At 34.8% G+C, this 14,635-nt stretch overlaps 3 protein-coding genes across 3 annotated transcripts; 1 reads left to right on the top strand and 2 right to left on the bottom strand.

The window, feature by feature from the left end:
- Positions 1–1,498: 1,498 nt before the first annotated feature.
- On the bottom strand, positions 1,499–3,942 carry LOC125197521 (transcription factor MYB14-like). Its single transcript, XM_048096275.1, has 3 exons — positions 3,629–3,942; positions 3,381–3,510; positions 1,499–2,267 (listed from the first exon to the last, which is right to left on the bottom strand). The coding sequence occupies exons 1-3, from the start codon at positions 3,759–3,761 to the stop codon at positions 1,775–1,777; spliced, it is 756 nt and encodes a 251-aa protein (XP_047952232.1). The 5' UTR covers positions 3,762–3,942; the 3' UTR covers positions 1,499–1,774.
- A 1,426-nt stretch (positions 3,943–5,368) lies between these two features.
- LOC125194103 (chromatin modification-related protein eaf6-like) lies at positions 5,369–9,296 on the bottom strand. The gene is made up of 7 exons (XM_048092144.1): positions 9,032–9,296; positions 8,826–8,920; positions 8,378–8,478; positions 7,141–7,210; positions 6,268–6,295; positions 6,036–6,096; positions 5,369–5,873 (listed from the first exon to the last, which is right to left on the bottom strand). The coding sequence occupies exons 1-7, from the start codon at positions 9,042–9,044 to the stop codon at positions 5,771–5,773; spliced, it is 471 nt and encodes a 156-aa protein (XP_047948101.1). The 5' UTR covers positions 9,045–9,296; the 3' UTR covers positions 5,369–5,770.
- Positions 9,297–9,437: 141 nt separating this feature from the next.
- LOC125194102 (cryptochrome-1-like) lies at positions 9,438–13,309 on the top strand. The gene is made up of 6 exons (XM_048092143.1): positions 9,438–9,647; positions 9,911–10,251; positions 10,981–11,202; positions 11,439–12,145; positions 12,227–12,914; positions 13,019–13,309. The coding sequence occupies exons 2-6, from the start codon at positions 9,939–9,941 to the stop codon at positions 13,072–13,074; spliced, it is 1,986 nt and encodes a 661-aa protein (XP_047948100.1). The 5' UTR covers positions 9,438–9,647; positions 9,911–9,938; the 3' UTR covers positions 13,075–13,309.
- Positions 13,310–14,635: the final 1,326 nt, after the last annotated feature.

The following is a 14,635-nucleotide window of genomic DNA, read 5'->3' as shown; positions in this document are numbered from 1 at the left end:
CAGATTATCCATTCTGTTCAGTATTTTGAATCTCCTCTTAGAAACACCTTGTCCCTTGGTAAGCGCATGACCCCTATTTGTGTGGAAATGCTAGGGCAAATGCCATATTCGGGCGCCCACAATACAGAGAAGCGAAAAATCATTTTGATTCTTATCCAAATGTAAATTAAAAAAATAGTTTGTCTGTTCCTGTATTAGATGAGTACAAATACTTTCTTTCACTGTTCCTGTATTAGATGAGTACAAATACTTTCTTTCACTATTGGTGTTTTTCCAATAGAATTTTGGCTTGATCTCCCAATTACTTAGAAAAAGTGAGCCATCGGTTCATGTACTATTATTACTGCCTTGCCTAGACAATTAGACATCCAATCCGTAATCGCAATGATATATTCTATAACTGTTTCTGGTACATCTTCATATTAAAGAAGGATAAATATATATTTTAATAAACTAAGTGATTGTCTCTTCGAAGAACTCCGATAAAATTGTAGCAATACAAAGAAATTTAAAGAAAGACGTGACCTGAATTATCTACGTTAAAAATTGTTTCATTTTTGCATTGTTTAAGGATAGCAATTCTATTTTTCTACGGTATATACGTACATATAGGATAGGGACGGGTTACACTACAAACTTCTCTTATAATATAAACAGCGAATTAAGATCATCTCTAATGATACTCTAAAATCTAAAATGGAGTAGACAATTAGCTCGTACTCCAAATCCCATCCTATTTTGAGTTTGAGTAAAATATACTCCCTCTGTCCCATTAAAAATGCACCGTTTTTCTTTTTTGGTTGTCCCATTAAAAATGAAACGTTTCCTAAAATAGAAACAACTCTATCTCTATTTTTTCATCTCTCTTACTTTACCCTCTCTTCATTAACTCACGAAACAACACTACATAAAATCTCGTGCCGATTCTAAAATGTTGCATTTTAAGTGGGACGGAGGGAGTACTATATTATTTTTAGATTTACACTAAAACAAATCTAAAACACTTTTTAAAATTTTGAGTTTAGTGTATATGGTTGGGGATAATGTTATCTTGTTAGTAAAATATGATGAATAAAAATGTCATTTTTGCTTTTGTGTGATTCAAAATTAACAAAATTTTAAAATTCTGAAATATTACTAGTTTATAAATAGCTTATATTGTACTAGTATCGAATTCATACATTGATTATGACAAATGCAACAATATACTAGCGACATTTGTTTCCTTCTATATAATTCAAGTACAATTCACTAAAAAATTATTGTTTCTCTGAATAATTTGTGCGCGAGTGCACAAGAGACAAACTCTTAACAAATTTGAAAAAAGTCAAATTAAGATAATTAAAATTTTCTTAATCGTGATTGATGTGCTTCATTTAGCAAAAATACGTAATTATTAAGATAAGATAAGGAAACATGTTATTGGACACATTAGTACATACTACATGTGATATGAAAAATCAATATATGTTCACAAGCATAATAAAATCACACAAGATACAAACTGACGAAATAAATAAAATACGAGGCCTGATAACACATACAAAATGGTTAGGATCCGTCACCCTACCTCACTATTCCATTTCATGTAGTAGTAGAAATTTTCTAAGTCAAACCCTAATTTGCCATTCACTCACACACAACTATTTTTCAAATTATTTTATTCCTTTTGAACTCTACCCCCTCTTCCCATTATTGACCCACACGGTCAAAGATGCCAATATTAAAAAAAAAACACTAAAATTCTTAGCTCCTATTAAAAAAAAAATACAGCTCAAAATTCTGGTAAATCAGGCATGTCACCAGCTCTAGTGAAAAGATTGTACCAAAAGTCCATGCCGCCACCACCATCAACTTTTGAATCTTCAACACTTCCCAATTCCACCAATGGCAAATGTGCATCAACATCCTCCTTTGTTTCCCTAACATCTTCATTTGCCAATTCTTCCGACCAAAAACTTTCATCGATCGTCGGGAAATACTCAGACGAGTAATCGATTTCCTCCTTCACGACTATCTTCTCTGTCGACGAATCTGTGACGGACGACATTTCACTACAACAATGTTGTGGACTTGTAGTGGAAAGATTGTTTTTCCCAGATTCATTCTCTATGACAACATTGTTGTCACATTTTGAAATTTGAATAGTCTTGGAATCTTGAGAGGACTCATCATAGAGTTTTAGCTTTTTCTTCAGATGAGTGTGCCAAACATTTTTAATTTCATTGTCCGTTCGTCCCGGTAATCTTGCTGCAATTGCTGACCATCTAACAACCACAAATTAATAATATCAAAATTTATGACAAAAGTAGGATTTTTGCACGAGTTGGGCAATTGTTATTTAGATTTGTAGTAAACTAAAGGCAATTAGCATAATTAATGATAACGGACAAACATTAAATCTTGTGCCTAGACTTTAACTATTGAGGCACAGAATCCTAAGGAGATACATAGACAAAACATTAATGATTCTGTAGATCTAGAGACATTTAATTAATCTGGTAAATAATGGGAATCAACTTAAGCAATACTTGATTATTCCATCGCTAAATTCCAACATGCACGTATGTAGAGAATAGATCCACTAATTTTTTTCTTAAGACATGCATAAACTTCTCCTTAATTTTGTCATGTTGCGAAGGGTTTGATCTATTGTTTGTAATTTATTAATAAATAAAAAAATTGGTTCATATTCTATGTGCAAGTAGCATTTTGTTTGTAAGTGACATGCGAATGCAAGTTGCAAATATAAATTATATACAGTGGCGTAATGATTAACAAAATAAATATCTCATATGACCAATGGCTTGGAAAATATTATTAATAACGTTATTGATATATACTAGTCAAAATATTTGGCTTCTTTATTGTACTCTTCCTATGTGCCACTATCCAACTAAGAAAACACTTAAGAATTTTCACTAAAGATGTGTGACGTCCTCTATCACTCTATGTCAAATTGTCTTCCATGTATTAGTCTCTTACCGTTAACGTAATTATCATGTAAAATATTTCACTCTATTTATATATATGTATACAAAAAAAACTTTGAATTTATCAATTACATTAATGAGAATCTATATATTTGAAGTGCGATAATGTATTATACTTATTCTATATAGATGACATACATGAATAGTGGTGTGGTTCATATTGTAATTTAATTTATGATTTGATGAAACTTGGAGTGATTGAATTATTGCCTCGAAAAATGGCCTTAGTTGATGCATGTGACTTTCTTAAATAAAAATGATGAATCCGTGCAGTTAATTTGCTCTGTTATCAGTGCAAAATTTAAATTTGATAATCAGAGTCATAAAAAAATTAAGAGTAAATGATTTGTATAGGAAAAAAAAAGTTGATGGAGATTGAGATAATACCTGTTTCCAAGCATTTGGTGCAAGTTGATGATGGTTTGTTCCTCTTGTTTAGTGAAATTTCCCCTCTTTATGTCTGGCCTCAGATAGTTTATCCATCTCAGCCTGCAACTCTTCCCACATCTCAACAGCCCTGCAAAATTACATTCCGATTTTTAATAAAATGCTACTACTAATAGAAAAAAGAATGCAGAAAAACAAATTAAGAGAATTGATTATTTGGAAAGAAATTATAGATTTAGAATATGTACCAGATTGTTTTGGGAGTGCTCTCCAATTTCCATGGCCATGTTTCTGAATATAAGAGACTAAAATCTGATCTTCTTCAGGGCTCCAAGGCCCTTTCTTCAGTCCCATTTTCTCACAGCAAGGAGCTCTCACCATTCTTCCAAATAATCACTCCTTTTTCTTCACCTTCTTCTTATCCTTTTTTTTGTCTTCTAATTTGTTTTGTGTGAATGTTTTTTAGGATGTAGAAACAGACACAGCCTCTCTCTGTGTTAGAGCAAGGAATATATATATGAGAGTGTTGGAAATGACAAGGGTGGGTATTTATCCTCTCTTAAATTGACAGCATCTTTCTTGTTAACTGTTAAGTTTTCAATTAGTCCTTCCTGGTGGCAGTTTCCAGGAAATTGGATCTCTCTCTCTCTATCTAAATTAAAGTAATCAACACTTCAAACATGTAACAGTGGCTAAGACACTTAGTTTAAGTGGTTAATTAGCATTAAGAATTTTCATGGTGCATTAATGAGTTGAGAAATTAACACAAAGAAAGGTCCATGCACTACCATATTTTTATTCTACATCAACCCCACATGCACCCAAAGTCCTCGATTTGTTTTTTTGGGCATATCCATTATATTCTCCAATTTAGACTGAATTTTAACTTTGCATATTCCAATTATATGTTGTAGCCGACTAATGTCGGATCTAAAGTGCTTGCGCTATCACCCTTAACACTCCACACGAGTTGAAATTAGCAGGAAACATGAAAAAGCTAAAAAAATTAAGTTATGTGTAACTTTTCCAATAATAAATTGAAGTGGTAATTAAGAAAAGTTAGGATACAATCACTAAGTAACCATCGTAGATTATTCTAGAATTTATGGTGGTTTACAGTGAGATACACAACATTGTGTATACGTTTCGTGATGAGTTGGAATTATGAATTTATTATAAAATTCTTGGATCGTGGTAGAATACTCTATACATGGACAAAGGCCTAATTAACTTAGACGATGGATTTAATAAATGATAATTGCTTTATACTATCACTTTTTGTTAGATATTGGTAAGGTTCAATTCATGAATCAAAATACGACAGCATACCTATTTTTTGGCAATTCATGTATAATATAAATTCCTTATACATTACAAAAAATGTATGGTTAGGTCTTCGTACTTCCCTTAATTACAAAGTTCTGAAAACTTATTTCTTGTACTCATATTTATTAAAAATGAGTTGTATTTAATTTCATTTAAGTAATAGTATTAATTTTGATTTTGTAGCAATTCTGTCAGTCTGATATCCTTCCATTCCATAAGAACATATGCACAAATCTTTAGATATGAATTTTTGAAGATGCAGTGGTAGAGAAATGGTTACATTTAGAAGAATAGATAGAGGTTAGCAATAAAACGCTCTATTAACAGAAAAAGATTGTGTATCATTTGATCATGAACCCCTTGGCCTAATCATATTTCACACATGCTATATTTTGAATCAAGAGAATGATAAATACACACACACATTAGTGAGTGAGGGGGTCGAAGACTAAGAAGCGAGTTATTTATACCAAATATTCTTCCTACAAATAGATCCAATTCGATCAGACACTCACCATCTATTTTCATTGTTCCAATATATAACAACTCAAAAAACCATTGTTCGACTCGTTAACAACTAATTGGATCTGGTGTATCATAAAGGATTTGTCCTACTGCTTGTCCCCCACACAGACTCACTGCTAATAATCAAGAACCAGGAAAGAGCAAACAGTTATCTAGTAATAAATGTTAAGAGATAGAATGTCGTTATCCGAACTTAAATCTACAATTCACTGTAAAGGGTTAATGCAGGTCTATGTGATGATGAACTAACACGACGATTTTACAGCCAATAACATATCATAGCAAAGTTATGAGTCGGTACAAAACTCAAAATCCTCTAGATGGAATAGTACAAACAGTGATGCTTCGGGACCAACATATTCTTTCTATATTTTCTGCTTCATTACTTCTCTGGAAGTGTTTATGGATCCAAGAATACGGGACTCTCCATTTTTTACCTCATATGGCATAAGAGATTAGAGCAAAGCGAAATGGTATTGCCACAACTGCACTAGCTAGGTGAAAGAATACAGGTTCCGGATCGAGCAAAATCAAACGAGCTATCTCATATCAAGATCATCATCCTCATCAGGATCCAACTCGCTCGTGATCTTGACTTTCTTTACTTCCCTCTGACCTGTTCTCCCCTTTTTTGGCTTTCCCCTGAAGATAGCATTTTAATTATTCTTCATACTTGAATTAGAAATGACAAGTGAGGAAGACTGACTGGAAACAGCTATTCAGTAACGTCATTATTAATACGAATTTTATTGAGATGAACTCTTTCAGTAAGTTTGTTCAGTTATATATTCAAAGTACACTTACGGTCCAGTAGTTGCTACACCTCCAAGTCTTGGTCTACCTTGAACCATGTCTGATTTTCCATCTATGGAAAAATATAGTGAGAATATATAATGTAATTCAAAACAAAAACAGCAGTACAAGGAAGGGGCATTATGCAGACTGATCATCTATCAGCCAAATACCAATGCTGTACAAGAACATCATGTTGTCAGAAATTTAAAATGACCACAACAGAGCCTAAGGAAAGACTAACCCTCTTTGCCAACTCGAAGCTCCTCAGCCTGTACAAAACATATGGAGTATAAGCAAACAATGTTGAACTTAAAAAACTCATGCTAACTATAAGCAACTGCTATACTTTTTCTTATATTTACTTGGCAAACACTTGTGTATATCTGAATGTACAGTGCATCTTCCAACTAGGATTCATTAATCCCAATTAAGACTTGTAATCCCTGGTTAGGATTTATTATCCACAATTAGGATATATAGTTACAAGATGCACCGGATTGTGCCTATTTATTTTTTGTCTTCCTCCACCTATGACTTTGCATTTTAGTTATCTTGAAATAGAGGTATATCAACCATTATTCAGTGCCAAATAAATGGGACCATGCTTGAACACAAGATGTTGTCTTAGGGTCCCACTGTTATCCCCAGACCACTAGGACCCAAGCCTTGCAAGGATGTTAGTGTATCAATGATTAAGATGGACAAAGTACAGGATAAACTTCAGAATAACGGAAAATATAATTTAGGCAAAAGCATATGGAAACACTTCACATAGTTGCTTGGCATGATCATATTCATTCTCATATTAATTCTGTGAGCTCACTAGTTTCCTCACACACAGTCTAAGCTAAATGCATTTCCTACATTTGAGTTGCTGATGACAATGATGCACCCAAGTAAATTATAACATACAACTGGCGTCCTTCCAGAAGAAAATGCAATGGGAAGTGTGCACATATGATATTTGAGGATCTATGCTTGAGAGTTTTAAGTAGCTCAAACAAATTTGCCATTGTAAGCCATCCTCATTAAGTAGCATAAACAGCTGTAACTTGGAGAAGCATTACACCAAATAAAATCATAAGATTTGTGAACCTTATGAGATTGCACATACCGCTGGTGAGGTGACTGAGGACAATGAGAATACTCTATCTTCAAGCTGAAACTTTCTGGATCTCTTTAAGCTGGAATAATGAAGAGGCATTTTATGTTTCTAAAAATTTCAAACTAACAATATTTTTGGCAGATAACTATAGTAGATTTTTTTGAAACAAAACAAGAACACACCAGCAATTTATCAAGTCAACTTATTGATTATGCCAGAGCTAAGTGTGGTTTCAGTCATTTCTCTCTGTGCAGAAAGTAAAGGGAGAGTCTAGTATGAGAGCATAACAAAAACAATTGACTGTTTCTTTATTGAAGATAAAAGAACTTCTACCATTTGGCTATTTTTTCTGTATTTAAATGCAAAAAAGGCCTTCCAGAAAAGAGTAATTCAATCATACTGTGCAATTTCAGTGTCTAATTATTTCAAAACAGTATCGAAAGCTCAGCTGTAAGTGTAGATGTGCACAAGAGCATCTCAGATTTTGATAGTTTAGTTTAATTTAATAACCGAGGAATGTTAATACGTAGGAAAATTCTTAAACCCATACTACAAAGAGAACCCCCCTTCCTGCTTGTTTCAGTTGTTACCCTTGCTCGAACATTTGATTTACTTCGACTGCTTCTCATCCAGATGGACTCTGTGAGTGCAACTGGATGCTAAAACTAGACTAATACTTATTATGTGTAAGATTTTGACTGCTTTACCACCAAGGATGTCTGAAGCACTACACGATAAAATTGAACTTAAGTCAACTGTCTCACCTGATGCCGGTTAGTGTTTGACACGTATATCATGAAATAAGTTCAACCAAACCTTTGAACAACTCCCAAATAAGATATTCTCTAGCCCCTCCTCCTAACAAACCAATTATCTCAGAGAGTAAAATAAAAGAAACCAATCCCTTTCAGAACAAGAGCACTAAATATTCACTTCAGATGGCTAGTTCGGATATGGCTGTCAACCTTAGCTAGTTTTAGTTAACCTATTTACTAGGATTATTGAGGCTGTAAGTAAGTTTTGGGTTAACAAATCAATAGTAACTAAGGGCCAAAAAGTCATTTTATTAAAATTGGTTATGAATTAGACATGACTTTATTCTCGACGCAATATGCTGCAAAAAGCAGAGAATTTAGGTCCAACAAGATGTTAATAAAGAAATCACATTATAAATAAAGTTCACAGATAATGTGAATCTGCAGAAGATTAGTGAAAAGCTCAATGGACATGATATATAAGTTATTACTTGGATGCACTCTTGGATGAAGACAGAAACCCATCAAAGCCCTTCAACACATTTCCAAACGTGGTTGTTTCTTGTAAGTAGCTCGTTTCCAGCTCATACACCTATCCGAGATAAAAACACTGAGACAATCAATAAAAAGGAGAAATCCCAGAAACAAAACGCCGGGTTCACTTAAAGTGACAAGATGGATTGATAAAAATAATTAAAGTTAATCCACTGCTTATTTTAATGGATTGAATAACTTTGAACTTGTTTGACCATCATATCATTCAAATACTCAATCCTATGTTTTATGAGTCTATCTAATGACTCAAAGTAAACGCCCCTACAAGAATGATTAACAGAAATTACTAATAATATACTCTACATTTGTACAAGCATTTTTTAGTAATCTACAGAGTTGATATAAACAAACTCCAAATCTCATAATTAGAAAAGGGAAAATAACCTGCTTTTCAACACTACGGAGCTCGTCTTGCAGCTTTTCTCTCTTGTTCAGCAGAGAAGAAAGCATCGCCTTGGGATTATTGGAGCCTCTGAGCCCTAAATAATATTCCAATGCATCGAATTCAATGGAAAAAAAAGTAACTTTCACAGTTGTTAGGGTTTCAATTGCTGAAAAATGAAAACTCAGAAATCAGTAATCGTTTTTACCTTGCAACTCCATGTTCGCGCCAATTGCTTTCTTTTCCTGCTAACCGAATTTGGGGGTAACGGTATTTTGAATTGAACTGCTTTGCTTTAATTGTTTTGAAGAAATTTATGGAAAATTTATTTCTTGAAGTCCTAAACTGTGAGTGGATAAGGCTACAACACCATGCAGCAGCAGCTACCCATTTGTGCAGTTGTGCTTTAGATTGATGAATATATAATTTCTTTGAACTTGGCGGAAGGAATTTAGTAAAATTGAATTCTTAAAATAACATGTCACTGTTTGGGCTCATCAGTCATCATTATTGACGAATGTATATGTTAATCCTTCTGCTTAAATCTTGAACCCGGTCTAATAATTTTCAATTATTTCTTCCCTTTTCTGTGGTCCAGTGGATAGAATACTTTAGTACTCCATTTATTTTTCTCCTTCAGCGTGGGCAGTTTGTCTTGTAAACCCACAACTTGGTCACATGAAGTCTAATCTACAATCCCAAAAAAATCTCTCTTTAACAATTGGCTGAATCATATCTTGTCGGCCAATTATTTCATTTCTTCTGATTTCTTCATTTTGCGCTGTGGGTTTGCTGCAAAAATGACTTTCTGATGGAAATCTCAGGTATGCAATCACTGGACCTCCCTGCTTTCAATTCAATTTCAACAATATTTGTTAATTTTGCTTCCAAGATTCTTAATATTCACTAGTACGTAAACTACGATCTGATTCTAAATGGAATTGAGTTGGTTTGTGGCATGATCAGTAAAGTTCAATTTGAGGTTTCTGTCGATTTTTGTAAATTATGGTTCGATTGAATTAAAAATCACTGCTTGTTTACCAAAAGATGGGGCTTTTGTGTTGTTTGAGAGAAATTTGGTTTGTAGAGTCTGAGAGGAGGTGAAATTTGTGGAGATGGAAAAGAAGTGCAAGAGCATAGTGTGGTTTAGGAGGGATTTGAGAATTGAAGACAATCCAGCTTTAGCAGCTGTTGCAAGGGATGGGACTGTTTTACCAGTTTTCATATGGTGCCCTAAGGAGGAAGGCCCTTATCACCCCGGTCGGGTTTCGAGGTGGTGGCTGAAGCACTCCCTTATTCATCTGCAGCAGTCACTGAGATCTCTTGGTGCAGAACTCGTCGTCATCAAAGCTGAGACCACTCTCTCTGCTCTCTTAGACTGCATTAGCGCTGTCGGGGCGACCAAAGTTGTGTATAACCATCTCTATGGTGCGTATCTATAACTTTTGTTGATTCAATTCTTAAAATGTGAATGCCTGCCATAGATTTTTTAATAAACTGTCACAGCTAAGTTTCAGCTTTTTTATAAGAGTTTGTCATTGATTAATCTGCTGATAAGAACTCTAATATATTGGATCGTGCTGCTTTTTCTTGGAACAAGATCACAGTGGAATGGTGCTTCAAATTGTGGTTGCATGAAATGATCTTGGTGTTTTTAGCTCAAATTTGGCAGTAAAATGAATTGATAGTCATAGAGTATTATTCTCGCCATACTTAGGTAAACTCATCTAAAATAGGAGAGGTTCAAGCTACTTAATTTCCTATTATTATAGAAGTACTAAAATATCCTAGGGTTTAGCAAGCAAAATAGGCGTTTGATTCCTATTTTTTCTCATTAATGTATCATGGCCAGAGGGGATTTTTTCATAATCTTTATTATTTTTTCCGAGTCTATGTCAATGTAAGAGTTAACTAGTGGGTAGAGGTAGCTGTTGCTATTGCTCATATATTTTTAGTAGAATGGATCTATTAAGTAAGCTGGCAATGAACTCTTTGGTTTTTCATCAGTTATGACATTCCAACTATGATATTAGCAAATTGTACAGAAAATCACACACATACTAAAATGGGAATTAATTAATAGTAAATCTTTGTTGGACCATTGCATGAGGATAGTTTATGGGGCTCAAATATTTATATGATTTCACTCTTTCCCAGATCCAATTTCACTTGTTCGTGATCATAATATTAAGCAGAAGTTAGTTGAACTTGGTATTGAAGTGCAAAGCTTTAATGGCGAGTTATTGTTTGAGCCGTGGGAAGTTTATGATGACAATGAACAAGCATTTACAACCTTTAATGCATATTGGGAGAAATGCATGAACGTGCAAAAAGATCCTGTTTCACATCTTCCACCATGGCGCTTGGCTCTAGCTGAAGGTATGCTGTGATCTTTGTTCAGTTACTTGTAATGTAGTTCAGGTCACGACTTTCGTTTTAGCAGAAGCTGCTTATTATTTTTGCCTATTTCATAACACTGAGAAACTAGCTAAGCATTCTTAGCTTATTTCCACTCTGACAACTTTAGCTGTAGCATAGTAGAAATGTTCTAACAATTTTGCAGTAGTACTAATGAGTTTATAAACTGATAACTATGCTTTCCTATTTTTTCGCAGGAGCAGGTATGAATACCTCAATTGAGGCATTGAACCTTGAAAACGAATCGGAAAAGTCGAGTAATGCTTTACTGGGAAGAGGGTGGTCACCCGGTTGGAGCAGTGCTGACAAGACCTTCACTGAATTCGTTGAACACCATTTGCTTAACTACTCAAAGGATAGGCTAAACGTTGGGAGAAACTCTACTTCCCTTTTGTCTCCTTATCTGCATTTTGGTGAGCTTAGCATTAGGAAAGTGTTTCAAAGCGTGCGGATGAAGCAGTTAGTTTGGAAAAACGAGCAAAACACAGTCGGAGAAGAGAGTGCAACTTTTTTCCTTAGGGCTATCGGCCTCAGAGAGTATTCTCGTTATATTTGTTTCAATTTTCCATTCACTCATGAAAGGTCACTGCTGAGCAGTCTTCAATATTTCCCATGGGACTCCAACCAAGCTCATTTCAAGGCTTGGCGACAGGGTCGGACTGGATATCCACTTGTGGATGCAGGAATGCGAGAGCTCTGGGCAACCGGATGGATTCACAACCGGATAAGAATAATTGTTTCAAGTTTCTTTGTGAAGTTTCTTCTTCTACCATGGCAATGGGGCATGAAGTATTTCTGGGATACACTTCTTGATGCAGACATAGAAAGTGATATTCTTGGTTGGCAATATATTTCAGGGAGTTTGCCCGATGGTCATGAACTTGAGCGTATGGATAGTCCACAGGTAACTAGTAATACTAATTCATCTCTTAACAAACCATTGTTTTTTTTATCTAAATGTAAAAATTGTGACAATGTGATCCAGGTTCAGGGATTCAAGTTTGATCCAGAGGGTGAATACGTGAGGCAGTGGCTGCCTGAATTAGCAAGGATGCCGGCTGAATGGATCCATCATCCGTGGGATGCTCCTCTCTCCGTGCTTAAATCCGCAGGCGTGGATCTCGGATCAAACTATCCAAAGCCTCTAATCGATATGGACTTAGCCCGTGATAGGCTAACTGAAGCCATAGCAACCATGCATGGGAAAGAAGCGGCTGGAAAGGCAGCAGTGACTGATGGAACGGATGAAGTTGTGTTTGATAATTCCGAGCCTCACGAGAAAGTGGCTGTGTCGAAAGCAGTCACCAGAGAAAGGAAGCCATGTCCAGCTAGTTCGTCTCACGATCAAAGGGTTCCATCAATGAGGAACGCAAATAGCATGATCCAGAATAGGAAAAGACCGAACCCTGGAGAAGATGGTAGGGCTCTGAAAGATAACCTGAACAGCTGCAACATTGGCAAACAGGTGTCGAAAATGGCCGATGAGGACTTGTGCTCTACAGCGGAATCTTCGTCATCTAAGAAAGCCATGACAAACAGTAGAATCTCTTTCTCTGTTCCTCGGAACTGCTCTTCCATGTCAACTAGTGCACCATATCCGGTCCCTGACTCCTCGGACCACAATGATAGTTGGCACGAAGAGGTTGGAACAGGAGAGATGTCAAGCAAAAATGGTAAGACGTGACGCTGAAAGCCTTGTTTCTAATAACGCACACGTCTTTGTACTATAGTATGTAAGTGCTGATCATTCAAGAATGTAAAAATCTTGCATTTTCAGGAACCAGCAATTTGCAGATATCTGGGAAACAGATTATCCATGAAGAAGAAAGCTAGCTCTTTACTCAATCTCTGAGTGACATGGCCTAACAGAATGAGATTTGTGAGTATCATCATGTTATTTACTTCTCTTGGTAGGTGTAACATATTTTCATTTTTCTGTGTTGTTGAAAAGGTAGTTATCCTTGAGAAAACCAAAAGAATTGATCTTAAGACAAGTTTGTTCCTGTTCTCTCTTTCCTTTTATGGAGTATATATACATAAAACAACACGGAACTAGTTTGCTTGATCATATGCTCTATTTGGTACGACATTATTCTTTTTATTTGTGTTTTGCACACAAATTCTGTACCGTCTAAATAATTATGCGAATTTAAATATTGTTAGTAGTGTTTTACCATGATTATTGTATCTTATACTAAGTTCTTTAAATAAACTTAGCCAAACTCCCCCTTAAATCCGAAAACGGATGTGATGCGCTGGATTAAACGCATAATTCTTTTGAAAAACATTAGTATAAAAAATTATTTGACTTTTTGGCGTAATTACACAAACTCAACACACACTATGATGAGTAAGGTTGTTACACATGTAAGTCCAGTTACGCTAATTTGCTCCTAAAGGGAAGTATGTAAAATCTCGTTTCACAAATTCTCATAGTTTGTTGGATAACACATCATCATCATGTACTGAACATTTTTCCTTTGACGCTGTCGATACTTCCCCTTTAAAATTAGAATTGATGGGCTGATGAGAGAGAAACAGACGAGAATAGATATAGATGCTTTAATTTTAAGTTTGCTAAATGGAATGAAGAAAAGTAACGGAAGGTGGTTTAGAGTTTAGACAATTTTTTAGAAGTTGTTATATTTGAATCAGGCGACCAGATTTCTGATCATATTCTCCATGTAAATCATCTTTAAACAATTGTGATTTCAAGATATAGAATAGTTTTAATTTATTAAATTTGCCAAATTCAAAACATACATATATATACGAATTTGATATGCCGGTATGAATTTGCTGAAATCATACCATGCATTATGCATACCAAAACCATTAACCGAATTTGATATGCGGGTATGAATTTGCTGAAATCATACCATGCATACCAAAACCGTTAACCTATACCGTTGTAATATATACTCCTTCTATCCGCCCTTTTTTTACACACATTTTCATTTGGCACTAATTAAAGAAATTATTTTACTTTATAAAGAAATAAGCGAAAAAATTAGTGGAACGTGAGTCTCATTTTTATATACCTCATATGTCCACAAAAAATAGGTCATTTTATAAATGACATAAGTTTTAATGCGTAATTGATAAAGTAAGAGAGAAAAAAAAAAGTTGGAAATAGGGTCAGTTAACTGTGAGGTCCACTTGCATCTCAAATATTATAATCATGTATATGTATGTATGTACGTATGTATGTATGTTATCACGGGGTCATGTTCTAATGCTTATAACACCCTAATCCAAAATCAAGACCAAATCTTCACCCTTAGATTTTAAAATGAGTGGATGAGATTAAATCTTATGAATCTCAATAAATAGTAGACAAAATATCAACAAAAGGGTAATATCGTCATTATGTTATCATATGATAATTTTCGTG

This window comes from Salvia hispanica, chromosome 6 (assembly GCF_023119035.1).
Source record: "Salvia hispanica cultivar TCC Black 2014 chromosome 6, UniMelb_Shisp_WGS_1.0, whole genome shotgun sequence".
NCBI classification, from domain to species: domain Eukaryota; kingdom Viridiplantae; phylum Streptophyta; class Magnoliopsida; order Lamiales; family Lamiaceae; genus Salvia; species Salvia hispanica.
Note: the sequence above shows the minus strand (reverse complement) of the source record. Positions and strands in the feature narration are given on the sequence as shown.

Coding starts and splice junctions, on each gene's coding strand:
- LOC125197521 (XM_048096275.1), bottom strand. CDS start 3,761: ATGGTGAGAGCTCCTTGCTGTGAGAAAATGGGACTGAAGAAAGGGCCT. Junction 3,511..3,628: donor AGCACTCCCAAAACAATCTG/GTACATATTCTA, acceptor GTAATTTTGCAG/GGCTGTTGAGATGTGGGAAG. Junction 2,268..3,380: donor CACCAAATGCTTGGAAACAG/GTATTATCTCAA, acceptor TGTGGTTGTTAG/ATGGTCAGCAATTGCAGCAA.
- LOC125194103 (XM_048092144.1), bottom strand. Junction 8,479..8,825: donor TCCGTAGTGTTGAAAAGCAG/GTTATTTTCCCT, acceptor TATCTCGGATAG/GTGTATGAGCTGGAAACGAG. Junction 6,097..6,267: donor GCTTCGAGTTGGCAAAGAGG/GTTAGTCTTTCC, acceptor ATTTTTCCATAG/ATGGAAAATCAGACATGGTT.
- LOC125194102 (XM_048092143.1), top strand. CDS start 9,939: ATGGAAAAGAAGTGCAAGAGCATAGTGTGGTTTAGGAGGGATTTGAGA. Junction 11,203..11,438: donor GCGCTTGGCTCTAGCTGAAG/GTATGCTGTGAT, acceptor ATTTTTTCGCAG/GAGCAGGTATGAATACCTCA. Junction 12,915..13,018: donor AGAGATGTCAAGCAAAAATG/GTAAGACGTGAC, acceptor TTGCATTTTCAG/GAACCAGCAATTTGCAGATA.